This window comes from Amblyomma mixtum, chromosome 10 (genome assembly GCF_055824585.1).
Source record: "Amblyomma mixtum isolate Tamu chromosome 10, ASM5582458v1, whole genome shotgun sequence".
NCBI lineage: Eukaryota > Metazoa > Arthropoda > Arachnida > Ixodida > Ixodidae > Amblyomma > Amblyomma mixtum.
In genome coordinates this window covers 4,418,704-4,446,363 of record NC_143021.1, presented here as the reverse complement: position 1 = coordinate 4,446,363, position 27,660 = coordinate 4,418,704, and the positions used below count along the sequence as shown (strand labels likewise).

General features: G+C 46.5%; 1 protein-coding gene across 2 annotated transcripts in view; it reads left to right on the top strand.

The window, feature by feature from the left end:
- Positions 1-27,660, top strand: part of LOC149325017 (protein 5NUC-like) — a 219,060-nt gene that overhangs the window by 178,666 nt on the left and 12,734 nt on the right. Inside the window, exons 6-8 of one of the 2 annotated variants that reach the window (XM_089563148.1) lie at positions 5,267-5,527; positions 8,222-8,377; positions 15,658-15,852. In XM_089563148.1, the coding sequence (XP_089419274.1) occupies positions 5,267-5,527; positions 8,222-8,377; positions 15,658-15,852 (612 nt within the window). The remainder of the gene's footprint in view (positions 1-5,266; positions 5,528-8,221; positions 8,378-15,657; positions 15,853-27,660) is intronic. The other variant, XM_089563149.1, reaches the window with a different exon arrangement.

Here is a 27,660-nt window from a genome sequence, read left to right as displayed (position 1 = left end):
AGGCGTAGAGACGAACGGGCGATGGCGTTCTGTGGACTCCCTGGCAGCGTTGCAAGACGCTGTCGCGTTCCACTCTTAGAGGCGAAGCTTAACATCTTCAGTGACACAAGCAGCAACATCGCGCTTAAGGCTTTCGCCTCACCGCGCTTGATGTCAACAAAGTGCCCTCTTGAATTTTAAAAAATGAGTGTTCAAGTAGGTATAAGCAATACCTACAGATTATGGCTTACTATTAAGTTAAAGCAGGAGATTTTCGACAAATGTTGGTGAAAGTTTAGTTTGGCAAATTGCCGATACTGGCGTGGAAGTACGTCATCGAGTTTCCTGTAAGAAGGAGACAGCTGTCCCCAACATTATTGTGATATTCAGGAGCTGTGCCAAACGCAACACAGTTCTTTAGAATGGGAAGAAAATCTGAATATCCACGCAGGACCCCGGCCAATAGTCCAGCTCTCCGATATTTATAAATGAACTTCTTTGCCCAGCCATGAAACAGCTGCTTCGCAAAGCCATTGCAATAAATAAAGGACAGGGTTGGACCTTTTTGTGTACAAATGGCGAGGAAATGCTTGCGCAGAAGGGCGAAACTTCGTTTATCTTACACATTCATGGCGCGCGGGATACTGAAGATTTTCTTAATAAGTCTTCTTGCAAGCGTACTGTATTGCTCTAAAAAAGATAAAATCTCCATGCGATGTGAATAGTATTGTACGCGCTGATCCTAAAATTCACATGTTTTCACTTGAGCGTTCACTCTGCAAGAAATAAAGGGCAGCTTTCACTTCTGCTGGATGAATTTGCATCCCAGTTTCCCTCAGTTATGCACCCTGAGACGTGGTAACGTGTTACGGCCACAGATACCAGCGAGAGAACTATCTGTTTATATATTTAATAAACCGATCGAGCAGACAAAGGAGTGGCCTTTCAATCTTAATGAAAAAACTCTGCCTCTCCCGTAACCGAGAGTAGAGTAAGCATGAAATGTTTACGGGCCTAATGTCATCTCGGTGGACACCCGAACCGCACCGTACAGGAAGGGAGGAACGCCACCACCCGTTCAGCGCGATGCCTTGTCATTTGAACGCAAGGTTTTTTGAGGAAAGGAAATGGCGCAGTAATTCTCTGCCATCTCGGTGGACACCCGAACCGCACCGTAAAGGAAGGGAGGAACGCCACCACCCGTTCGGCACGATGCCTTGCACTTTGAACGCAGCGCTTCTCCCCCGGATCACGTACGACAACGAAGTGCAACATGCAATTTATGTGGTTTTTGCACGCGTTATTAGAAATCGGAAATTATAATTCCGTGCGTTATCAAACCCACAGCTCCACTGATATCTTGATAAACATTGAGAAGGCACTGGCAGCAGTTATTTTTTGTCTCGTTTGGAGACCAACCAGCGCTTGCATGCCGGTCGCGTAGGAGGGCTTACGGAGTCTCGTTAAATCTCGCTAAGTTTCGTACGGTGCCCGGATGTTCTCGTTTCAGAGCCCGGATGACTGGAATTCAGTGCCCGGATGACTCGATTTCAGTGCCCGGATGACTCGATTTCAGTGCCCGGATGACTCCATTTCAGTGCCCGGATGACTCGATTTCAGTGCCCGGATGACTCGATTTCAGTGCCCGGATGACTCGATTTCAGTGCCCGGATATCTGGATTTCAGTGCCCGGATGACTGGATTTCAGTGCCCGGATGATGGCTCTCGGTCTCGGCGTGACGTCACCACACTGCCGACAACGGGGGCTAAAAGCATTTCATGCTTAAAAATGAATTTGACTGCGATATCTTTTCCGTATTGCCTTTCATAAATGAAGAAGTCAAATGTCTAATGCTCACATCACGGTGCCTGGTTTTTCCTGTTATGTATCGATCGCCTGAATCTGATTTAGTTTGTTTCAGTGGTCGCTCAGAAAGAACTACGTGTGTGATAATAACTGAACTTTCATTCTTGAGGGTGATTTTACTATAGATGTATCAAGTTCTCTTCTTCTCAGGCGGTGCTTTTGTCAGTTATAGATTCTAGTGGAAATACGAATTTAGCAAGAGCAGCGACACACATACGCCACAGAGCACGACATTAATTGATTTCTTTGTCAGCACTATCAATCTAAGCTCTTTACAATCAGGAGTCGTATGCAGTGACATTAGTGACCATTTTCCCATCCGTATGGTCGTCGAATATGCAGGCCAAAAAACTTGTGATACCGCTGAAGGATTAAAGCAGCACAGACTATTATATTGCATCACTGACAGCGGATGGTTTCCGCTCAAGGCTCATGTGCAAAGAGGAATGACGTATTTGCTTCAGGTAAAGCAGATACCACGATAATTTTAACGAAAGGTGCCATAAAAAGAATGGTCTTAAGCAGCGGATCACCAAAGAAAGGATGAAGGTGGTAAAATAAAAAAAAATATTCACGAAGATGTTTCTCATGCCCGAGTACTCATAAGTTCTCTAGGCTGAATCAGCGAGAAAAGGAAATACTTGCATGAACACTCCCAAATAGACTGCAGTCAGGGCAGCGCTCAAAAGTGGCCAAAGGTTAATAAACTGCTTCAGCGGGCACCATGCACTTCATGTGTTTGCGAATTTATCTTCGAAGGCCAATAGCTACAGGGATGAGAACTCGCTGAAAGGTTTAATGAACTCATCATTGGTGTTATGAGCCTTGCGCCGTGTTTTCAGATGCGGATGCATTGGATTAAAATACTCTATAAGGCTTTTTTTTTCTTGAAGCTATCTATAGTCATGAGCAGGAACTTAGTAGCATTTTTTCTTTACTTAATAATGGTAAAGTGCGTGATGCAGATGGAATTACAGGTGCGCTTCAAAAGTATGTTTTAGATATTATAGCTCCCCTGCTTACATATACCTATAACCTTGCTTTATCTACAAGATGCTCCCCCAGATTGATGCAGGTATCACAAGTCATTGTAGTTTTGATAAACGGAGATAAAAATGACATGTCAAATTTTACATCGATATCTATTCTGCCTATTTTTTCCAAAGGATTAGAAAAATATTTTACAAGAGACTATGCAAATTATAGGCAAATTCAAGTTACTGTCTGCATCTCAATGCGGCTTGTGTGAGGCAGATCTACCTATGCATCTTTGCTGCCACAAAAATGAACTAGTTCCTGAAGCATTTGAAACTAAACAGGCATGCGCAGGGATCTCCATAGACTTCTCAGAGGCCTTTGATCACCTCTTTCGTCATACTACTGCAGAAACTTGAACTCAATGACGTACGTGGCAAAACTCAACATCTAGATTCTTAACTCTAACACCGTTTCTAATGTGCAAATTAGGAAAAGACGTTTCCTCCATTCAGAATATCACTGCTAGGGTCCCACAGAGAAGCTTTATAGCTTGCCAGGTTCGGGCAGCTGAGATTCCACAGAGACAACGACAGAGCTGTCAAAATAACAGCAAGGGATGATTATCCGCAGAGGAGGTTATGATGAGCAATCAAAATATGAAAGGTACCCTCACTGTAAGCTTCATTTTAACCACCATTATTGCTTGTAGCTCTTAAAAAGGTAGCTTTATATTAAGCATGAAATGCTTTTAGCCCCCGTTGTCGGCAGTGTGGTGACGTCACGCCGAGACCGAGAGCCATCATCCGGGCACTGAAATCCACTCATCCGGGCATTGAAATCCACTCATCCGGGCATTGAAATCCACTAATCCGGGCACTGAATTCCAGTCATCCGGGCTCTGAAACGAGAACATCCGGGCACCGTACGAGACTTAACGAGATTTAACGAGACTCTGTAAGCCCTCCAACGCGACCGGCATGCAAGCGCCGGTTGGTCTCCAAAGGAGTCACAAAAAATAACTGCTGCCAGTGCCTTCTCAATGTTTATCAAGATAGCAGTCGCTGTGCGTTTGATAATGCACGGAATTATAATTTCCGATTTGTAATAACGCGTGCAAAAAGCACATAAATGCCACGATACACTTCGTTGTCATACGTGATCTCTTAGGGGCTTCGCGCATCGAAGCAAAGCCGCGCAGGCGCACAGGGGCCCGGGGGATAAGCGCTGCGTTCAAAGGGCAAGGCATCGCGCCGAACGGGTGGTGGCGTTCCTCCCTTCCATTACGGTGCGGTTCGGGTGTCCACCGAGTTGGCAGAGAATTACTGCGCCATTTCCTTTCCTCAAAAAACCTCTGCCGCTCCCGTAACCGAGAGTAGAGTAAGCATGAAATGTTTACGGGCCTAATGTCATCTCGGTGGACACCCGAACCGCACCTTACAGAAAGGGAGGAACGCCACCACACGTTCAGCGCGATGCCTTGCCATTTGAACGCAAGGTTTTTTGAGGAAAGGAAATGGTGCAGTAATTCTGTGCCATCTCGGTGGACACCTAAACCGCACCGTAATGGAAGGGAGGAACGGCACTAACCGTTCGGCGCGATGCCTTGCCCTTTGAACGCAGCGCTTCTCCCCCGGGCCCCTGTGAGCCTGCGCGGCTTTGCTTCGATGCGCGAAGCCCCTAAGAGATCACGTATGACAACGAAGTGTATCGTGGCATTTATGTGCTTTTTGCGCGCGTTATTAGAAATCGGAAATTATAATTCCGTGCATTATCAAACGCACAGCGACTGATATCTTGAGAAACATTGAGAAGGCACTGGCAGCAGTTATTTGTTGTGACTCCTTTGGAGACCAACCGGCGCTTGCATGCCGGTGGCGTAGGAGGGCTTAGAGAGTCTCGTTAAATCTCGTTAAGTCTCGTACGGTGCCCGGATGTTCTCGTTTCAGAGCCCGGATGATGGCTCTCGGTCTCGGCGTGACGTCACCACACTGCCGACAACGGGGGCTAAAAGCATTTCATGCTTAAAACCTTGCATTCAAATGGCAAGGCATCGCGCTGAACGGGTGGTGGCGTTCCTCCCTTCCTGTACGGTGCGGTTCGGGTGTCCACCGAGATGACATTAGGCCCGTAAACATTTCATGCTTACTCTACTCTCGGTTACGGGAGAGGAAGACATTTTTTTTGCTGGTGCAGGCAGCTGAGATTCTACGAAGACAGTAATATGGTAGTTAGAATAACAATAAGGGATCATTGTGCCCAGACGAGGGCATGCTGATCAATGTAAAGAGGAAAACGACCCTCGCTGTAGGCTTCGTGTTAACCTCCATTGCTGCTGTAGCTCTTACAAAGGTAGTTTTATGGGTTACCATTTGCAGGCAGTTGAGATTCCACGAAGAAAACGGGAGACCTGTTAGAATAACAATGAGGGATCATTGTGCGCAGACGAGGACATGGTGAACCTCCTGGGCAAATACCGCGAATACGTGACGGCTGCCACCCGGGCACCCGTGGGCGCGTCCCGGGTGCTGCTGAACGCCGACGACGGAGCCTGTCGCAGGGCCGAATGCAACATAGGGAACCTGCTGGCCGACTCCTTTTTCGAGCACTACCTGGATACGGACACGGGCTCCAAACACGTCTGGTCCGTGGCCAACGGGGTCCTCCTCAACGGCGGATCTATTCGCACCTCCATCGGACGCTCTAGTAAGGAGCCGCAGCGAAACGTTCCTTGTGACGATTCGCCAAGTTTCATGCGTTCGCTGTATTGCTCAAATAGAAACCACATATAAAAAACAGAGCCTATACTGAACCATACTGGCAGCACGCTGGCAAAAGTCGAAATCCGCGCGCCGTCGCTACCAGGTCACAGAGAAGGTGTGAAAATCCGATGAAAAACTATACCGCGAGGTTATGAAAACAAAATGGAAAGCTTAAAGCGTACAGACCAACACCGATCTGTGACGTGGCAGAACGCGACGGCGCTGATTTCATCGGTAGTTCGTACGGCCCATAGAAACGTATATAACGGAGAGACTTCGAAGTAGTTTTCCTATTTCGCACTGCACCTAACAGTCACGTCTTGGGCGGCAGAAGCTCAATAGATCGCAGATTCGAATGTGCATGTATGTGCATGTATGACGCGCTACTTCGAATGCGATGTGTATTTAAAACGCCACGATAAGGTCAGACAAGTGTAGGGATATGAACTGCTTGTTCTTATTGTTATGAAATGCATAGGAAGGAAGCCAACAGTCATCGACACCGAAGAAAGCACAAGAGAATGATTCTTCCATTTTTTTTAATTGTAAAGTTTAAAATGTATTTAAACGCATGCCACTGGTATCCGAGCTTATAATATCGGAATCGTTGCCAGTTATATTTAACGGAACTGGACAATGCTATAAATGCGTTTATGCGCAGCGTTCGGAGTTTGTTGGTTTTAATCCCACCGGCGGCTGGTGGTTTTCTTCTACTTTCTCTTCAAATATCTCTGAGGCATAAACTATATTACAATTTTATTTCCCATTAATCAACATCAAAATTAAAAAAGCCGCCGCGGTGGCTCAGTGGCTATGGTGTTCGGCTGCTGGCCCGAAAGACGCGGGTTCGATCCCGGCCGCGGCGGCTGAATTTCTTTGGAGGAGAAATTCGAGGCCCGTGTACTGTGCGATGTCAGTGCACGTTAAAGAACCCCAGGTGGTCGAAATTTCCGGAGCCCTCCACTACGGCGTCTCTCATAGCCTTAGTCGCTTTGGGACGTTAAACCCCATAAACCATAAACCACAATTAAAAAAGACATTTCCTTATGTTTGGTTTTGTGGACTCTTGGCTTACTTCATGCAATCGTAAAGACAGTTTGTTTCCTATTGTTTTCTTATTAGCTAAGACGAAGTTGTTTATCCAAAATATACTGATGGCATTTCACGTAATGCACTGGTTATCTTGTACGACGATAACTGCAAGAGCAATTAAAGTCATTGCTTTTTTACTTATCGAGGACAGTGCTGTTCCTTACCCCCAAAATATGTGACAGACTTCGCTTTCCGTGTAAATTGGAAATAATGCTGTAAGTATATTACATCTTTGCAATTTGTACTAAGGGAGTAATTACTCATTGACATCCACCCAAGCGCAGCCATACGCCTACAAAGGAAAGCTATACAGCTTTCTCAGAAACTTCGCAGTCAAAGAAAAATTCGTCCTGGTCCGGGGTTCGAACCCGGGACCACCGCTTCACCGGAGCATTCGCTCTACCAGTTGAGCTAACCGGGACGGCAAGCTTATGGTAGGGCGAGAGCGAATTGATCAATCACTCAAAGTGGGAACAGTGTTGACCAAATATTTAGGGTAATTACTCAATGCCAATGTCAATGTCATGTCAATTGTCAATGAGTAATTACTCCCTTATTACAAATCTACTCCACCTTAAGGGATTCCCCTAAACATTTGGTCAACACTGTTCCCACTTCGAGTTATTGATCAATTCGCTCTCGCCCTACCATAAGCTTGCCGTCCCGGTTAGCTTATGGTAGAGCGACTGCTCCGGTGAAACGGTGGTCCCGGGTTCGAACCCCGGACCAGGACGAATTTTTCTTTAACTGCGAAGTTTCTGAGAAAGCTGTATAGCTTTCCTTCGTAGCCGTATGGCTGCGCTTGGGTGGATGTCATTGAGTAATTACTCCCTTATTACAAATCTACTCCACCTTGGGGGATTGCCCTAAACATTTGGTCATATTTGCAATTTGAATTTTAATGGTCTATTTGGTGGCAAAATTTATGTTACCGAATTTTTAAACTGTGTGGATACATGCTATGTGATTAGGTGGTATTAGTGTCTAAGCAAAAGAAAACACGAGGCGTAGGATACATCCGGTGACCAGCCTGTGGAGATATGTTGGGAGCGCAGCGTTTCTTGCTTGTTCTTGCACTTCGACGGATATCTAATGTTGCTGTGCCCTCTGAGGCCGGCAACAAGCCGCTGTCAGGCACTTGAGGCTCTGAATTTTCATCATATGGGAAAGAGAATGACTTTCTGGATCACTGGCGATGTGGAAATTGGGCGATTCACCACAGAATTAAGGATTCATTGAAATAAAAAACAACTGGTTGAAATCGGCACAAAAGCAAAAGTAAGCAATCAAATACAAAAAAAAGTGAGAGGACTTGAACTGCAAGGTTCTTTTCCTAAATACATTCGGTTTCCACAACAAACGGAAGCACTCTCGTACGCGTTGTCTGTTACTATTTACGTCATCACATAATCCTGCTAGGGTGTTTGCGTGCACCGTTTACATGACCGGTAGCTTCGTTTGTTAGAGTGCATGCAATGATTCGCCTGTCCGGTAATTTCACTGCTTTTGTGCTTTCTCTCCTGGGTTTCTTTCGTCAACATCACAGACCAGATCAATATGGAAGATGTGATGATAGCGCTGCCCTTCGGCAACAAGCTGGCCCTGGTGAACCTGACTGGCGCGCACCTGTACCGCCTCTTCGAGCACGGAGTAGAGAATTACCACCCTCTGGAGCCCAGTGGCAGCTTTCCACAGGTCTCAGGTGTGTCTCACCAGTCCTCCCGTGAAGTATAAATTAAGAGCTGACGATGATGAGGTAGGCACGTTGCACTCAAAGTGCAGTCCAAACAGGCCCTTTTCCTTTTCCGCTTCATCCAAATCAGTAAGCACTGGCTTGTATTGACGACAGGCTTAATCATTTATTACCCTCAGCGCCTTTGTAAGACGTTACAGAAGGGGGGGGGGGGGGGGAGGATAAGAGATTGAACTTCTAACAAATTTCAGGCACATGGCACATGAAGTATACATAAAAAAAGGAAAAAAATTGGCTGTGGCTTAGCTAAGGCTACGCCTGGATAATCGAAAAGCTCTCGCTGCTTTTCAGCCAACTCCCAAGCTATCACTTCTGGATCGGTGTTTCTGCACCGCCCGACTGTTGCTTCTTCTTCTCCTTCCATGGCAAGTGTCTGCGCCTGTTCTATGGGCAAGCGCGCCTGATATACCCCTCCCTTCAAATGTGCACTGCGAACGGCTTCGGCGAAAGGTCAAACAGTGGCGGGATGGCCGCCTCTTTTATGGCCGCCGCTGCCGCTCACGCTTTTTAGCGCTGCCTTGCGAAAGAACCTTCTCCTCTTGGGGCGGCGGCGGCGACCGCGCAGCAGCGGCGAAGGGTAAAACGGTGGCGAGGAGGAGAAGCGGCGACGCTCAGACCACGGAGTCAGCGCGTGGCGGCGACGACGGCTGCGGCAGCAGCGGCCACCTGCGCTCCGCGTGACGTCGCTCGCTTTCGCGCATGCGTAGCTGTGGCTAAAATTGATCACGGCGCACGCCAGACCCGGTGTTGACGAGTCTAGCGAAGCTTTTCGGTTCAAAAGTATCAACAGGCGTTACAGGAAAGAACACCAGCACTCCAGGCAATGCGAAAAAAAATAGGGAAGAGTACAACGAACTATCCTAACCTCACATCTTGCAGAGCAGACACACAAGTGGATATGTGCACGCTAGGCGAAAAATCCTTAAGTCACAGCTACCCACTCCAAGATTTCCATCGACAGCTGCCGAAAACAAAACAAACAATGTCAAATGGATTTCATCATTCTAAAAGAAGATTAAAATGAGTGGCTGGAAGAAAGCCGTACAACAGCAGCAGGAAAGCGATTTCATTTCCGGATCGTTTTTGCAAATAATGCTTTTTTGCATGCTGCAGTTTTATATAGTGGTCCACGCATGCTGAGAGGTAATGAGGGGGAAATACGTATGTGTTGCGGAGAATACCATGTAGTGAATAATATATTGCATGAAGTAGATTGAAGCGAAAGATAATGCTGCGATGCTGCAGTGCTTCTCGTTTCAATGTTTCTTTGGCCTAAGTTGAACCAAACTGCCTTTCTTATATACCGGTCTACCAAGCACATATCGGGTTGCTAATGTCAGCAGTTTTTGCAGTTTGATTTCGTCTTTTAATGTAGGAGAGCCCCATACGATTCTAGCGTACTCTAATATTGACCTGACACGCGATTTGTAGAACACATCCTTAGTGTCTGAGGGAGCTCTCGCGTGTTACGTCTCAAGAAGCCGAGACGGTGACATGCTTTACCGAGTATGTAACCGATGTGCCGACTCCAAGATAAGGAAGCAATGAAAAATACACCGAGATACTTGTATTCTGTGGCATGTCTTCTAAGCGCATTTTCTATTTGTAGGAAACTTCACTTGTTCTTTTGTTCTAGAAAACCGCACCCGTACCGGCATGTGAAGGTTTAGGTTAATGCCAAATTTTTTTACGCCAGTCGTGTATTTTGTGTAGGCCATTTTGAACTGCAGTGCAGTCGGTCTCTGAACTTATTTTTCTATACAGTACACAATCAGCGGCAGATATTGTTGCGCACGACTGGGCATTTACATTAACACCATCGATATAAATTAGGAAGAGCAGGGGCCCAAAACAGGCCCCTGGGGAGCTCCTGATGCAACATCACTATGCTCCATACACAATCACGCACTGCTGCCCAGCACGTAAGCATTCAGCAGTACAGGATATTACTTGTGCAGAAAGTATTACAAAACAGAGTGTATTATATAGCAAAGCCTAAACGGTGCTTACAGATCACACATCTATGAAGAATGTCTGAGTCGTGGAGAAGAGGCCCTTTCAGCAGCCATGGCTCGTCCAAAACTTCACGCTCTACTCGTCGGTAGGAAGGGACTGCACGGCTTTGTGGATGGCTCTTTCGTTCGCCTTATTTTATTGAACGTGACGTTTGAGGTCCTGAAGCTGCTGGTTAGTTGGGGCGGGGGGCACAGCTGTGGACTGCGGAATACTTGTGACCTCCTGGGATTCTTTAACCAGCTGCAATAGCATCGCACAGCACGCGGCCGTTACTTTTCTTTTTATTTCGGACGCATCGAAATGTGGTCTACTTGGCCGTGGCTGCGTCCCTGCAGGGATCTTCTATGCTCTGGAGCTCAACGGCTGAGCCACCTAACCTCACGTGGCATACCTGAAAGAGCGGGAACCAAGCACTCGGTGCCTTCTGTAGGGTGTCGGTTGTCTGAACGCAAAGCCGAGCAGCCTCATTGTGGTCACGAAGGGCAGCAGTTTAAAATTAACCTGCTAACGAGAGAACTAACGTCGCATCGAACATAAGAAAAGGAACATAACAAAAGGGGATTAACTGCGCCTATATATTTTAGGAGAGCGGGAAGGAAAGGGGTTGCTAACAAGAGAAGAACGAGTAGAGCGGCGGCGAGAAGCGCTCCTATATGCACTGCATGCCCCTGTGATGTGATTGCACGCGCGCCGATGCAAGTGTATCACAGCACGTTCCAAGTGCTGGCACCAGCTGCGATGAGGGCGTGGGCGCATGAATTCTTGATCGTGAGAGTATCACGTGGGAGATAACTGTTTCGAGCAGTGCTGTCGTCTGTTGTGCAGTGCACTGGCATTAATGGACAGCAATTACCTGCGGCAATGGCATTGGAGCGCGAAATTTGTTTTGTCGCCTAAACCAAATATTGCTGCAATAAAGTTTTTTTGATCATAATTACATTTGTAATAGCAATTCAATAAGCTGCATATTGTATTTTTTCTTGGACCACTCAGAATGAAATGCAAGACTGAACACGCCTGAACGCTGAAATTTTTTGTCATTAACTGCCTTACTATGCGAGTTCAAACATTTTAGGCAAGTCATAAATGTCTGACCAAACCCACCAAGCGTTTTATATTGCTCACAAATGTCCCGCTAGTTTCTTGAAGACTTGTAAAAATGGTAGTTTGTGCTAAAATAAAAAGTAAAACTGTTTAAAAGAATTTCTGCTCTCAGTTTATTCGGAGCTGATACCTAAATGCAATACATTCACATTGATCAGAACAATTTGAGGGCCTGGAATGATATTTTGTTGCGAAAGCAACACTACGCCCACCTTTTCGCCTCTTCAGCGTGGCCGCACTTTCGCCGACGCGGTGACTTCACGAATAACCTTGAGCCGCCGCCTAGCAACAGCAGCAGCAGCCGCCGCCGCGCTTCGCTAGATGGCGCCGCCGCCGCAGGCGTTCGCTTCGCCAGTTGTGCATAGTAGCGACACACTACTTTACTGACCATCGAAGAGTTTTCGTGGGTGTAAATAAAGTTGTAACCAATGCTTAAATACGTGTCTTCTTCGTGTATAAACAATAGAGCTTAGCCAGAACGCCAAAGCGCCTAACCGCAAGCGAATCCTAAGCGTAGCCAGGCAGCGGTTGCTTTCGCAACACAACCAGGTTTAACCAGAGGTAAACCACTGCCATTTTTGTTAATATTTCTTGAAGAAACAGGGTTTTGCACTCGTATATAAATTAAAGCTTCTCTCACGTGACTAGTAAATTTTTTGCCCCAATTATTCTGAGAAATTGCTTTGGAGTGTGCAATAAACTAAATGGCCGTGCATTTTCTGTAAGCATCGGGGAGGGCTGAGCACAAAGCCTCGTGCGGCTGGTATGCAATGAACCTTTTCGAAAACTCACTCAGCATAAACTCAGGTTGCTTTATCTGAGATCAGTTACCAACAGATTATAAAGGGTACCTCAGAACTGTTTCAAGAAACGAAATTTAGATTGGCTGGTTGGTTTATGGGGTTAATGTCCCAATGTGGCACAAGCTACGGGGCGCCCGTAGTGGAGGGCTCCGGGTAATTTCGACCGCCTGGCGTTTTTTATGTATTCTTTTTTTTTATAAAGCTGCTAGCACAGAGGCAAGGGCCGTGTCAGGGTGGGACTGACATCACTAAATATCGAAATATGAAGTAAAACAAGCAATGAAAAAAAAGCACATTAGATGTAATCGCAAGCTGAAAATAAAAGCAGTGCATTAAAACAATAAATGAAAAATAACCGACTTCACGTTCTATGTTCAATAAACGTCTCAAATTCATCTTTGTCGTCGAATTCTAGCCACGTACTATCAAGGGCGTTCCACTCGACTAGAGAACGGGGAAAGAATGAATATTTGAAAACAATGCTCTTTGTTTGCAAAGGAAGCAAAGTAAACGGATTTCTGCGTCTTGTAGCGTAACCAGAAGAAAATTTCACATACATGTACTTACGAATGTTGCTCTTCAATTTACCTCTCGCGACTTTAAATAGAAAACGTAAGCGCGCAATCTTATTCCTCTCTGATAGTGCCCTCACCAGCTCCATCGCGGAATCCAGTAACGGATATTGTCTAATTGAGGATAAATCTAATTGCTTTCTTTCGCACTGTTTCCATTTTATTAAAGTTAACATAAGTGAATGGATGCCACATATAGCCGAAGTCAAGAACAGGTAAAACGAGAGCCTTATACGCAAGAAGCTTAACACCGTTTGATGAGTTGCGAAGGCATCGCTTCAAGTAATAAAATTTTATCATTGCGTTATTTGCAATGTGGGTAATGTGATGATCCCAACACAGATCATGAGATATGTGAAGACCTAGGTACTGTATACAGAAACTCGGAGAACTTGGTAACCATCAGCTCAATAATCGAAAATAAACGGACACTTATAATATTGTCACAGAAGCAGGTAGGCAGGGTTATATTTTGCCACAACGTCCAAGCGCCAGTGGAAACGGCCCGGCCGGCGAACCGACTAGCGAGCGAGCTCTCGGGCGATGAAGAGCGCGTGCCAGCCTCCTGAGCGCGACTATTAGGCGGCGCCAGTAATGCGTTGCGGCAATATGTAATTGTTAGAACAACACTTTAACATAAGTCGCACACATCTACCATGTTTTACACTACTTCATTAGTCTATGAAATCAACATTAAGCTTAACTTGATCATTACGGGAATTTATAATAGAGTAGAGGACACAGTCGTCGGCATACAACCGGAGTTTTGTGTTACAACCATCTACAATGTCATTTATTTGAAGCAAAAAAATTAAGGGTCCCAGTACAGAACACTGGGGTACCCCAGATACAACCGGCAAAAATTTAGGAGCATGTTCTCTTTAAACTACATATTGGCACCGGGGCGTCAGGTACGCTGAAGCCAGGTTAAAAAAAAACAGATTATTTTTTAACATGCTATGAACCTTAAATAGCAGTTTTGTGTGGGAAATGTTGTCGAATGCTTTGGCTAAGTCCAAGAACAGTGAGTCTATTTGACTTCCGTTATTTATAGCTAAAGATGTGCACTGGCGTCGCACCATACACGGGCCTCTAGAATTTCACCTTCTACGAAAGGCAACCACCTATTTCGGTTCAGTAGCCATCGCAGTGGCATACAAAACGCAGTTTACCAGAGCTAATTGGGAACAAGAGGAAGGCGCGTAGGAACAGCGAAAAGCTACATCCGGGTATGGGAGACATTTTAGACTATTTTAACGCGATCCCGTTAAGAAGCCCGTGTTACAAAAAAGCCAGCGTCGTCGTCGTTGACCGCAAGCGAAAAATCGCCGGAGAAGCAACCTAGGTGGCAGTTGTCAATTTGTACATTGGTATGTGAGCAAATGCCCACCGTGGCAGTTTGTAATAAGTTAAAGATTGCTCTAGAAGAGTAACCTGGGTCTCACAAGCCTCACCGATGGCAGCACCTGACATCGTAGGACACTGACGCATCACTTGACCTCTGCGCTAAGAATTGCCTGAGGATTCCCAGGGGTCTAAAATGTAAAGTAGTGAATGACCAGGATGGGTATACATACATACATACATACAGGAATTTTATTGCAAGATATATATACACAGTACATAGCGTGTGCCCGCAGAAGCGCAAGCGCTTGTGGGCGGGCCACGGCAGTCACAACAGCATGCGGTGAATACAAAACGCTGAAAGTGCACACTTTACAATCCTTAAGAAAAAGAAGAAGAAGAAAGAAGAAAAAAAAGCAATAACACAAAGTCGAAATATTACATATAATTCAGTCAACAAATTTAGCGATTGAGAATTATGTAAAGCAAAGAAAATCTGCAGTTAATAAATGGAACACAAATTTAAAAACAAGATAGAAATTACAAAGCAAATTTGTATTTCCTTTCTTTGAAACTTTCAAACCACGCTTGCAGTCCAGATTTCACAGCCGTCAACGAATCACAACCAAACATCTGAGCAGGTAGTTTATTAAAATGGTAGGGTATATAGAACTGTCGTGTCCTTTTACCATAATGTGTGTAAACCCTGGGAACTTTATAACGCGCTATATGCCTAAGTGAGTCTGGTTTTTTATCTGGCTGTTTAAACTGTGCTGAAAAGTAATTTCTCAGAACTACCACCTGTAAGTACAAGTCATGCAGAGGAATAACTCCTGCTTTAACCATTCTGGTGTTATGGTCGGACTTCTTGTGAGCAGTGCCATACAATAAATTAGTGGAGATTCTGCACAGGAAACTATCTACCTTCTTAATCTTACAAGGTGCACAAGAACCATACACTGAAACGCCGTATCTAAGGATAGATTCCCCTAAAGATCTATACAGAGTCTGACGCAAGTTTATAGGTGTAGTGTATTTTATACGATAAATCTGGACAGAAAGAGCACGGAGTCGTTTTAATAAACAGTCAATTTGGGAAGACCAACACATGTTGGAATCAAGATATAGGCCAAGATATTTAACACTGCTCGAGTAGGGTTAACACTATCGCGTCTTATCCTTAAGGCGGAGCGCGTTACCCCGACAATTTTTATGGCCTCTGTACGAGGGTGGAACGCCTGAAAACAGCGCATCTAGAACTGAGGGTAGAATGTTTAACGATTGCATGTTCCCATGTGATTGCAGCACTGGCACCTTAGCCAAAAGAGCGCAATATTTGTGGGCATGTTGAGAAGCAGGCGCATTTCATCGTTGACTGTTTTTTCTCCAGGGTTTCGAGTTCAGTACGATGTGTCAAGACCCAAGATGGAACGTGTCGTATCGCTGAAGACGCTCTGCACGCATTGCAACGTTCCCGCTCTCGAAGTGGTCGATGTGAATAAGCACTACACGATTGCCACCATCGAGTACATCGCCAAAGGAGGCGACGGCTATGACTTCAGCGGCGCAGATGTGTTGGAATACGGTGAGTTGCTGGGTGCACTTTCGTTCTCAAGCAGGAATCGATGATGGTGTGCGCGTATAGAGGGTGTTTCATCTAACACTTTACACAATTTTTAAAAACAAGCTATTTGAGGTACAGGAGTGCTTTTTTCGCCAATGCATTGTAAGCGGCGTAGTTCATCGGAATATTGCTAAGTGCGAACTACCAGGATGGATAACTATTCTTGTTACTCTCCTTAATTGTTCACAGGCTTGTAGCCCACCGCAGGCAATATGCATATCAGTTTTTATAACATTTAAAACCGGCCCAACATATTTTCGCTACATCGCACCAAAATGCATGCGCTTTCGAGAAGCTTGCAGGCAAAGCAACCTCTCCTGTGACATGAACTCGTCTAAGCAGCCAAAACTTGATAGGTCACAGCGCCTAGGGTAACATCATTTTCGAAATACTAAAAACTGACAGGAGTATTACTTAGGGTGGGCTATTCGCTGTTAAACAATTAAGAAGCCTAACTGATGTGCTTAAAAAGTTAGCTATTCAATGCGGTTGCCCCATTTCGCCTCGTTAAAGCGTTTGACGCAGGCGCTGTACTTAAGACTTCATTTTTTATTTTTTTTTTCAGTGTTGTTGTTGTTGAGACTTCATTTTTTACATCTTTTCAGTGATGTTGTTGGTCACCGCATAACAATTTTCATGCAGTCGCCTATTATCACTCTTTATCAAGGGTGCTTTTGTCTTGTAGTCAGTGTAGGATTTCTCCACTGCTGTTGCTTAGTTAGGTCCTTTGCGCTGTTTTGGTTTTGTTGCTCCCGGATGGCCGCGGTAAAAAAATGCTTAATGAATTGCTCCCAATGTTTCCCTGATGGTAATTTATTTGCTAACCGGACCGTCAGCAGTGATTCCAAGAGATGGCGACAGATTCTTGTTTGCAATTTTTACGTATTTTTTATACGGTTCCGCTGTCGTACAAAAGGCCGGCTTGATGCGAAATAAAGTAGTGGCGCTGATCTTAAAGGTCTCAGTATGTTTGCGGCAGCTGTCGCGCAGTGTGATTTGGCTGCTTTTCTCTCTGCCCGACAGCGCGCTCATTATGGGGGCTCTTGTTCCTCGGTTCGCTGTCCTTAAGCGCAGCACACTGATCATAAGCTTTATTCATAACTGCGGCGGCCTTGGACTAAGCTGCGCTGCCCTCGCTGGCAACACGAGCGGCAAGTAGCCACTCTCGTCGCCACCGCTGAGAAACAACTCACCAGGCGAGATGCCGCCGTAATCGTCCGCGGCCAGCACTCAAACTTCTGTACCCCGCCACATCACTGCACCCTAATCAGACGCACCGGCTTGCGCGTCCTGTCGTTCGCAGCGCTGCCTGCCTCCCGCAACACCAACGTCAATAAAGCGCACCCTGCTCAGCCCTGGGGCCGTTCGCTTCGTGACGCGGTTTCAAGGCCCGTGGTTGCTGCTTTTGCCACCTCCCCACAGAATTGGCACGCGCCATCAAAGGATGTGTTGAAATGTTTAAGCACCGCCGGGCACTGTACAGTGTTAGTGAGAATTCTGATGAGGAGGCGCTCGTCAGCGCCCTTACAAGGGGCCGGGTAGCGCCGGCGCTCCTCCTTGTAGTAATCGGTGATGTGTTTGAATGTAAGGGCCAGATTGTCTGATTGGACAGGGACAGGGAGATAGCCCGGGGAAAGAGTGCGTGGGCGGCCTGATCGGCCTGATCGTTTCCTTGGAGTCCGTGGTGACCCGGGGCCCAAATCAGGTTACGCGGATTAGAGCTTGGTATCGGCAGCTAGATTGCAGTATGCGCCGGGAAAGCGGGGTAGCCCATCGCACCTCATAAACCCGACAGGCCCCTTGCGAGTCGGTGGTGATCTAGTTCGACTTCGGATTAGTGTGAGTTTGTGTTACTGTGTTTGTGTTGTGCACGACTGCGGCCGTGTACCACCCCTCGTGGTGGGGGCCGGCAACGTCCACGTAATAGACGTGTTCTGGGTGGCCATAACACTGCCCCAACGCTTCAGCACGCGCCTGGCGACGACCGCTATGGTTTCCTCTGGACATGCTGTGGGGAAGGGGTTCTGGCGCTCCATCCCTTTCCTCAATATGGTAGTCATCTGTGGTATGTAGCTGGTCCAAGAGGCGGCGGCTGGACGTGGTTTGTGAAAGACGCGTGTTGACGAAGTGGGCTTCCCTAAACTCTCGGGAGGTGTTAATCACGCCTAGGGTCACAGGACTCTGGTTGGACGTGGCGACCGGGAGCTCGAGAGCACGGTTGACGACTTTCCGGTGGATGACCTCCAGTTGGGCCTCCAGTTGCGCAGGTTTAAGTAGGGCGTTGAGTACAGGATTCTGCTCGTAACGAAAGCAAGGGCAAACCGCAGTGAATCCTTGCTTCGTAATCCGCCCCGCTTGTTGGATGCCCCGGGGATCATGCGGCCCACCTGGTCTCCTACTGTGCGAAGTTTGGCCAGGTTGGTGTCGGCCCTGCGTTCATGGTGTATGAAGAGCCCAAGGCGCGCATCTCTTTGGCATCCCGGATCGGTCCTAAGGGGACACTTATACGAAACGAAGTTGTGTCCCTAGGGAACGCGATTAGCGCATGTCCAGTGTCAGTCTTTCTTGTCTACGTCTTGCTGTAGCGCTATTTCCTAGGGGAGGGACGTACGTGCATAGATTCAGATTTAGCTGCAGCACACCATGGAGTCCGCAGTAGGTCGCGTAGTCGTCTACTTGGTCGCCGTTCCTTGCTGGCCGGATTCCATGTGGCCCAAGTTTCCTTGCGTGGCCCAGATTGCAATATCATGCGTGTAAAGAGCGTGATGTATCCCGGGCAAAGACAATTCGTAGGGAAGATGAAGCATTGCCAAATTGAAGAGGACGAGAGACAGAACCGCGCCTTGAGGTGTTCCCCTCGAGCCGATGATGTATGGCCCGTGTTCCACATCTTCTATGCGATTATAATCTTGGCGGTGTGCAAGAAATTGTCTTACGTAATGAAATGTTTTGTGGCCGCAGTTGGTCTGACTGAGGTAGTCCAGGGCTACTTCGTGTTTGACGTTGTCGAATGCGCCTTTAAGATGCAAGGCCAGGACCACCTTGTTGTTGTGGGTACATTCGACAGGTTTAAGGTGCTGGATGTAAGGAGCTGCAGAAGTATATCCTGTGCTTACTTGTGAAGGCGGAAACCGAACATGGTCCCTGCGAAAATTTGCGGTGTTTCGAGAAAGTCGAAGAGTCTGTTGCATAGCATCGTCTCCATCAGCTTGCCTACACAAGACGCGCGGGAGATGGGGCGAAGGTTCTCCATATCAATAGCTTTTCCGGCTTTCGGAATGAAGGTCACGAAAACCGACTTCCAGTCGAGAGGGAGAGGATTCTCTATGGTACTGATGTATTTGAGAACTGCGGCGTAGGCTACGTCGGCAAGGTCTGCCAAGAACTTGACCAACACCTTGTCGCGCCCGGGTGCAGTGCCGCGCGTCATATTAGAATCGTCTTTTCTTGGGCTAGTTGGTTTTTGATGCTGTAGGTGTTTGCAGCGCACACGAAACACGGACGGACAGAAAAGGGAACGAAACACAGCACGGACTTTCAACTGAGTTTTATTAGAAAAATAAGCGACTTTTATACAAAAATTTTAACATGTGACTCAGAATATGTCAAAACGTCCTACTACATGTGCCATCTAAAATCACTGATACTCTAGATAAAAACCCTCAGTGATTTTATCAGTGATTTTAGATGGCACATGTAGTAGGACGCTTTGACATCTTCTGAGTCACATGTTAAAATTTTTGTATAAAAGTCGCTTATTTTTCTAATAAAGCTCAGTTGAAAGTCAGCGCTGTGTTTCGTTCCCTTTTCTGTCCGTCCGTGTTTCGTGTGCGCTGCAAACACCTGCAGCGTCATATTAGTTAAGGCCGCCGGGTGTCGTGGAGCTGGAGCGGGATGTCCGGCTCCGCGTTCTCTTCGCCTGCATGCGAGTACGCGGCCGGCCGGGGGCCCTTGGTTGTGCTCAAATATCGCTCCCTTAGCGTGTGCGCTAGCTGTGTTGTCCTTCCTGTAAAGTTGTACAAAGCCCTATGCAACTGGCGTTGGGTTTCCGTGCGTGTTTGTGTTCGATCAATGAGAGCGTTGAACAAGCACCACATGTTGCGGCCAGACATCTGGCGCGCATCTGTGTTACACCGGCCCACCTATTTAGTGCCGGCTAGCTGAGTAGGATATTCCGCGGCATGCCGTGTGATTTCGAGGATTCGTTTCTTGAAGCGTCTGTTATGTTTTTGCGTCCTCCATCGTTTGGTGAGGCTGCGCCGGCTTCCCAACAGTGGAGGAGGTGGTTGTCCATCTCAATTTATGTTTCTGTGAGCTGTATCTGTTTTTCTGGTTGTGTTAGTGCTGACAGGAGCGATTTGGACTAGCCGTCCAATCCCGGCTAGAGGGAGTCTGCGATTGGTAGAGAGGGGCGGATAGTCGTCCAGTCCGGGACGCGAGCTTGTTTAGTGGGCGTTCCATGGAACGCATGTAAATGGTTGTGTTGATTACACAGTGATCACTTCCGAGGGTGTCCTCTCTATTCTGCAGTCGGCATGGCGTATGTTGCATGTAAATGTGAGGTGCGGCAAAGTGTTTCCCTGAATCGAATTGCCGACACGTGTTGGGTTGGCGGGGTCAGTGTGTAGGGTGAGTCCAAGTGTAGGAACAAGTTCCGAGAGCTTCCTCCCGCGCGTGTCCTCCCGGCGGTACCTCCAGAGCGCGCACGGAACGTTTATTTCGCCGACAATCAGGAATGGCTCCCTTCCCGCCACCTGCATATCTTGTCTAAAAATTTCATTGCACGTGGCGTTCTTAAGGTGGGGGAGCAGTAAATGTTTAGAATGTGTACAGGTGGTTCACACCGCTTTAGGGGCAACACTGACACCATCCTGTATGGGAAAGGCAGTGTTGTGGGGAGTCTAACTTTCTACGCAGTATATTGCTTCGGAACAAATGTACATGTCTGCTGGTTGTGTTGCAATGTAGTGTAGCTTGTTAATTTCGCACCGGTGTCATGTTCCTAAAGGGCAAACACGGCGATGAGGAACTGTAGGTTATCAAGGTTGAGGTGGAGATCAGCCCGTTTCTTGAGGTTCTTGAGACCTCTGCCGTTTCTTTAAAACAGCGCAAAAGACAGGGACACAGATAGAAAAGACACACACAGCGCGGACCAAAATTTGTTGCCACAGGAATTCAGCTGTGCGATCCGCGGTGAGCAAGAGCTCTCCAAGCTGACGCTTGGCCGTCGTGGGTTCCAGGTTTTTGTGCAGCTGTACGGATAGGGATGTTCTGTCAAGACGAGCTTGTCTTTGCCATTCCGATCTTAAGATCCTGCAGATACGAGCGCCGTGTCCCACTGGCGGCAGGAAGCCTCCAAACAAGGCGATGACGTCTTCTGGGAGCTTTTTAGTTCTGATGCAGAACGAGAGCGAGCGTGCTCGGCAAACAGCGACAGCAATACGCGCGACGATGAAATGTTACATCTCATCGTCGCGCGTATTGCTGTCGCTGTTTTGGACTGCTGACATGAATGTTCATTGCAGATAATGGATGAACGAGTAAAATTATCTTTTTGATAAATTGGAAGAAATAAATTTTCGCTATCATACAAGGTGAATACTCGGATCGAGCCTGGAAATGACCATGCGGATGTCAGCGAACAGCAACCGGACCAATGGAATATAGAGAATAAATGCGCGCCTGACCTAGCGCTTTTATTCCATTTTTTTACCGCTCTCCTCCAGTCAGCATCGACTCTGAGCTGCAAGAAGCGACCGGGGTATTCACACTGCAACTCGCGCACCACCGCTCGTGCAGCACTTGAGGCGCACCCTCGATGCTAGGAACAATGCAGAGTATTTGGCTATGTTTTCTTGAGAAAGCGTATTTAGTGTGCTGATAAACAGCTTCTGCTTTCTCCCCGACCGAGGGATATTCCCAAATCAATATGAGGAGGGATATTCCGAACTCATGGACTCATGGATGAGGAGGAATTTATTGTCACATGTACAGAACAGCATTCGCTGAAGAGACAGACAGGACGACATTACCTTCCACTTTATGAATTCTTTTATAGCAAACAGCTGGTTTGAAAACAGGTGCAAACCAGATGCATTATGTTTCCGCAAGCTTAGAACTTAGATGTGCAGAGCTCCGCGCTGGGCCTGATGGAAGCGCTTCATAAAGCTCGATAGAGGAGGGCATTACAGATTAGAGGAAAGCAATGATCTTGTCTCCAGTTGCCTTCCAGGAAGACTATGCAAGTTTTTAACATCTGTATTGTTGACGTGACGTACACAAGCTGGAACACAAGCCTGTCAGCAAAAAAAAAAAAAAAACGAGGAGCTGATACAAAACGCAGGGTAAACAGGAGCGAGCGGCGTCTTTTGCGGCAACGGCAAAAACCATCTATCCCTTACAAATTAAAAAAACAAGCGTCTTTAGAGGTCTCCACAAAGCAAAATAGGAAATTTTTGCGTTCATTTCTTTCTTGTCGGTTGCGATTACCAAAACGGCCCCTTTCGCATTTTACACCCATTGAGCCCTGATGTACGATTTTGACACCATACCTCTAAATCAGTTAATACTCGCACAACGATCTTTAAATTTTTACGGCGTGGTTATGGGGCCTTAGGCATTGCAAAACGCGGTGCAAGAAAACTACGACCGAAATAAAAAATTCAGGGCCGAAAGGACTAGTGCGATTCCTGAAACATAGAAAGCAGCCAACATCCCCTGGCAGTTAAAGACCAAGAGCTCTTACGAGCCGCCTCGCCAAGTCTATTCAAAGCGTTTTGAATATAAGGCTAACCTTCGTGCTTAATGCTCCTGAACTCCTTGACATTCAACACTGTGGTTTAGGAAGGCATGCTCGACAGCGCACCATTTATTTCTCCTCGAAATTACTTTCCGAGATGCTTTCCCATACAGCACTGTCATACGATACCACTTGGAGGTTAGCGGTACTCCGCGGCTTAGCTAGCTTGGCATCTGAGGAGGAATGTTGAACTGCCGCGGTGGCTGAGCGGTTATGGTGCTCGGCTGCTGGCCCGAAAGACGCGGGTTCGATCCCGGCCGCGGCGGCTGAATTTCTTTGGAGGAGAAATTCTAGAGGCCCGTGTACTGTGCGATGTCAGTGCACGTTAAAGAACCCCAGGTGGTCGAAATTTCCGGAGCCCTCCACTACGGCGTCTCTCATAGCCTTAGTCGCTTTGGGACGTTAAACCCCAGAAACCAACCAACCAATGTTGAACTGCATACTAGACTGCCTATCCAAGAATTCCTTTCATGCACGCCTTGGTTCAACCATCTCAAACAACTTTGTTCAGGAGAATGAAGTGCCACATTGGTGTGTTCTAAGTACAACACTCTTTCTTGTGAAAATGCATTTCTTAATCAGCCCAAATAATCCGAAAATCAGTTTTGTACTCAGTTTATGTGGACGATCTCCAGGTGGCCTGCGTATCAACCAACATATCAGCATGTAAGCTACATTTACAATAAACGCACTTTCAACATGCACAGACAGAATTAGATTTCAGTTCTCTCCCCAGAAAACAGTAGCTGTGACGTTTTCTCTAAAACGAGGTTTACAGAACACCTAGGGGAAAACGAATAATCAGTAAAAGAAGAACGCAAATTACTGGGCATAGCTTTTGACAAAAAGCTCACGTTCCTTCCACACATCAACTACCTGTAGAAAAAAGCTTACCGATGTCTTTAAGCTGCCCTCACACGAACGGTGTGGGTCCGATAGGACATGGCTTTTGCACAGTTAACGTGCTCCAGTACGATCTTGCCTAAATTGCGGGTGCATAGTGTATGGTTCCGCTGGGCCATCTTAATTTTAGAGATTGCGCCCAATACATAGTTCAGGTCTGCGGCTTGGAAGTAGAGAATACCGGAAACCGTTCATAAATAGTGTCTACTTTGAGTGCAATGAGCCACCCTTCGCCGACAGAAAACGATGCTCAGATGCGCATACGTACTAAAAACGCGCTCACTACCAAAACACCTCTTGTACCCCATAGTTAGAAAGTGCCTATCCAAACAACTGTTTAGCAGCAAACCCCAAGCAATCAGACCACTCCTCTTCCGCTGTGAAGAAAAATGCAAATAACTAGGCATACTGTGCACATGCACTGCTCAGTATTGCCCTGAGACCCCACCGACTGCCAGCTTGATACATCTTCCCTTCTGTAAGCGACCTTACGTTCACACACATCCACAAAAAGCAAACTTCACAAGAATATGTACTGCACGAGTTTTTGGCAATGAAAGAAAAGTACAAGAATTACACAAATTTTCACACAGACGGCTCTAAAACACGTACACTACGTTTGGAGAGCGGTAATACTAGGGAAAGAAGAAAAATAGGCTACCTGAGTGCGCATTAGTTTTCAGGGCAGAAGATTCAGCCATTGATAATGTACTTAAGGAAGTAATGAAGAAAAACATTGAAAAATGTGTGCAAGTATGTCGTCTCTGCATTGGACACGCACACCTTACACACAACTTCCTATTGACAGAACAAAAGAAACTAGTTTTTGAAAAATGTGCAGATGAACATACAACCAATCGCATTATATTATCATGCGCGAAAGTTCACTCATTTTTACAAATAATGCACTCATTTTCAACCAACACCAGTCTTAAGCAACAATGCAATTGTTGACATATCCTGTGTTTATAGCTTTTTAAGATTTTCTTGAGATTAAAAATTTCGATCTACTGCTTTGCTTCTGTTTTTGTACACCTCAGCCGTCTTCTCATTCCTGAGAAGAATGCTGAGGTCTTTACTTGACTGGCTGGGAGCCTCGGGATCCTTGCCCAGCCAAGGATGGCCGCTGAGGTTACTAGACCTTCTTTAAAGGCTTCAATACTAGCCATTTCTAAAATTTCTTTGCCCAGCATCACGAGGCAGTAGCAACTAAATTTTAGGCCCTTATAGAACCGTTGCTTTTCGCCTCTTCGTAACATTCTGCAGAAAGCAGTTTTGTTACACCTTGAGCACTAAACCTAACACAACAAAACAAAATCGGCAAAGAAGACAAAGAAATTCTCACCGAACACCTGGTCCTTACCTTTGCTTCCTGCACCCTGCCTGAGTCAATGGAAGTGGGGTACGCAAAAATATCCGTCCAACCGTATGTTCCGAACTCTAGACGTTGCTTCAAATGCCAAAGGTTATAGAATGGAGGTTATCACGCCACTTATTCTAGGTCGTGTCGCGCCTGGAAGAAAAAAAAACAAATAATTATAACGTTTCATGAAGCAAGAAGACACTATGGACTTTCAAGAGGTACATTTATTTTCGTGCTCGCACCATGGAAACTTCGCCGACGTGGTGCGTGAGTGCTGCGCACCACATCAGTCTTCGGCACCTGCCCAGCCCACACCCAGTGGGGCTAAGCCACTCGCGTCCGTGGCAGATGCCCCGAAAGCTCAGGACACAAGTCAGAACTCTCTTGAGCGAAAATATAGTTCCAGAAGTTGGCCACCAACAAATAAAGACCAACCAAGGTTCTGAGTACATCTCTCCAACATAATTGTGGCATTCCTCATCTGGCAGGCATTCCATAACTGGAAGTGCCGCGGAATAATAAATAGTATACTAATACAACAGCACTCTTAAATTCGCTGTCGCCTGTAGCATTGTGCCTATAGTGGACAAAGTTAGGTCCTCCGCATAAAAATAATTTTAAAAAGTAAAGTTTTCCGATGTGACCGCAGCTGGCGAGCAGGCTGTCTGTGGAGGTGTTGATAATGTAGTCCACAAGGGTGTTGTAACGCACGAAATCAAGCTCCAAACGAAATACGACGCAGTTGCATCCACTGTCTTTCATTTTAAAACAGTTACCGTCTGCTCAGTATATCTTCAACCATGCCATACATATCTCACTGTAGCACTCCATGACTTAGAAGCGCTTTTCTTCGTACAAAAGTTCGCGCAAAACACAGGACACTCGCAAGAAAGGTGGACAGGACAACACGCTATCCTACTGTCCTGTCGACCTTTTTTGTGAGTCTCTTGTGTTTTGCGCTAACTTTTGTACTTATAATAATGCACTGACTAGCCCAGCAACAAGTGTTACTTGACTAGAAGCACTTTGTAAGCAGTTACCAGAGCTATGTCTGATGGTAGGTGCGCACTCTGGGATCTGGGGATGCGAACACACTGACACTAGATGAACTAAAGTGGCTGTTTGGGCTTGTTGGTCAGTGATCATGGTTAAAGAATGCAGCGCGAAAACACAAGGACAAACGAAGAAGTGGACAGGACTGGCGCTGGACTGGAAGTGGACAGGGCTGGACAGCGCCAGTCCTGTCCACTTCTTCGTTGGTCCTTGTCTTTTCGTTAATGACTGCGACATTGCAACTAGCGTGGAAACACAAGGACAGCGACACAAGAAACCGACGGGACAGCACGCTTTTCGCGCTGGATTCTTTAACCATGACACTAGAGGTCGTGTTTTATTTTATAAGAGGATTCTGGTGTGGGCTAGTTGGTTCATGCTTAATAAACAGATTCACAACAGCGCTTCTGTCCTCGTTCCGTAGCGCTGTTGTGAATCTGTTTATTTTATTTTATATTTGGCAATAAGCTTCGCCTGCTCGATACAGGGAAATCCACACGTCTGGAACCTCCGAAAATAGGTGCACCTTAAATATCCAGCTATGAATTCTCTCGTTTAGATATTTGCTGAGAAAATTCAAGAATGCACGTGCTGTGTAAGTATATTTTAAAACTAATCATCTCCCGAAGCAATACATGATTAAAAGGAATGCCTATTTTAGCACTGCCACCCCCTTCTAAAAATTCGCGCCTTTTGTTTTGAAAAAAAAAAATTCGAGATCACTCCGGGGACCCGCATTCGGAGAATGCGAAAGCATTGACGCCCCCTCGGCACTCGTCGCCTATCTGCCTCGCTTTATCGTATTATTTTTGTTAGTAGCGTTATTATCTTACGCTTCAATTGAAGATGTTTTATTTACTCTGATTATGCCTTTGTTTATTTGCATCAACCGGCTTGATATTACAAATTTGGTGGCGCGCTTGCTTTCCCGTCCACTTACTATATCCACGTTCAGCGTATTGAACCGTCCAGTGGTTTTGGTGTTAAATAATTTATTAAGCTATGTCAATGAAAACTTTTTGTTCGATTAATTATCACCTATCAAATATAATTAAGTCATTTAAAAATTTATTTTCACTCCTTTGCCTATTTTTACACTATGTTGGCTGTTTTCCCATCCATTGACTATAACGATTTCCGCTCTATTTCAACGATTTTATTGAGAAAGCAATACTGCTCGCAGTTTGAGCCCTTCAGCGTCGTCCCGGCGGTGTAACCCCGTTTGACCTTTAGCATGACCTCCGCTGTGACGTCACGCCAGACGGAGAGAGACAGAGCTCCAACTCGTCTCGTCGCGGTCGTCCCAGCGTAACCACGGTGCGCCGAGCAGCAGCTGCGCGGCGCTGCCGCGAGGAGGCGCTCGCTCTGATGACGTCACGCCAGACGGAGATGTATCGGGCTCCGACAAGGCTCGTCGCAGTCGTCCCGGCGTAACAACGCTGAGCGTTTCAGCCAGGCCATGTCGTCCAACATGCACAAGGCAAGGCTGCAACGACTCGCTCAAGCTAGGAAACGACGGCGGGCTGAAGAAACTGATGAAGTTGCTTTCGCAATTTCCGGGCTTAACCAAGCTGAGCCTCTGCCAATTTTTTCCACATTCTTGGCTCTAATTAATTACGTTGTAAAGAGGAAGACGATCAGCAGTTGGAGC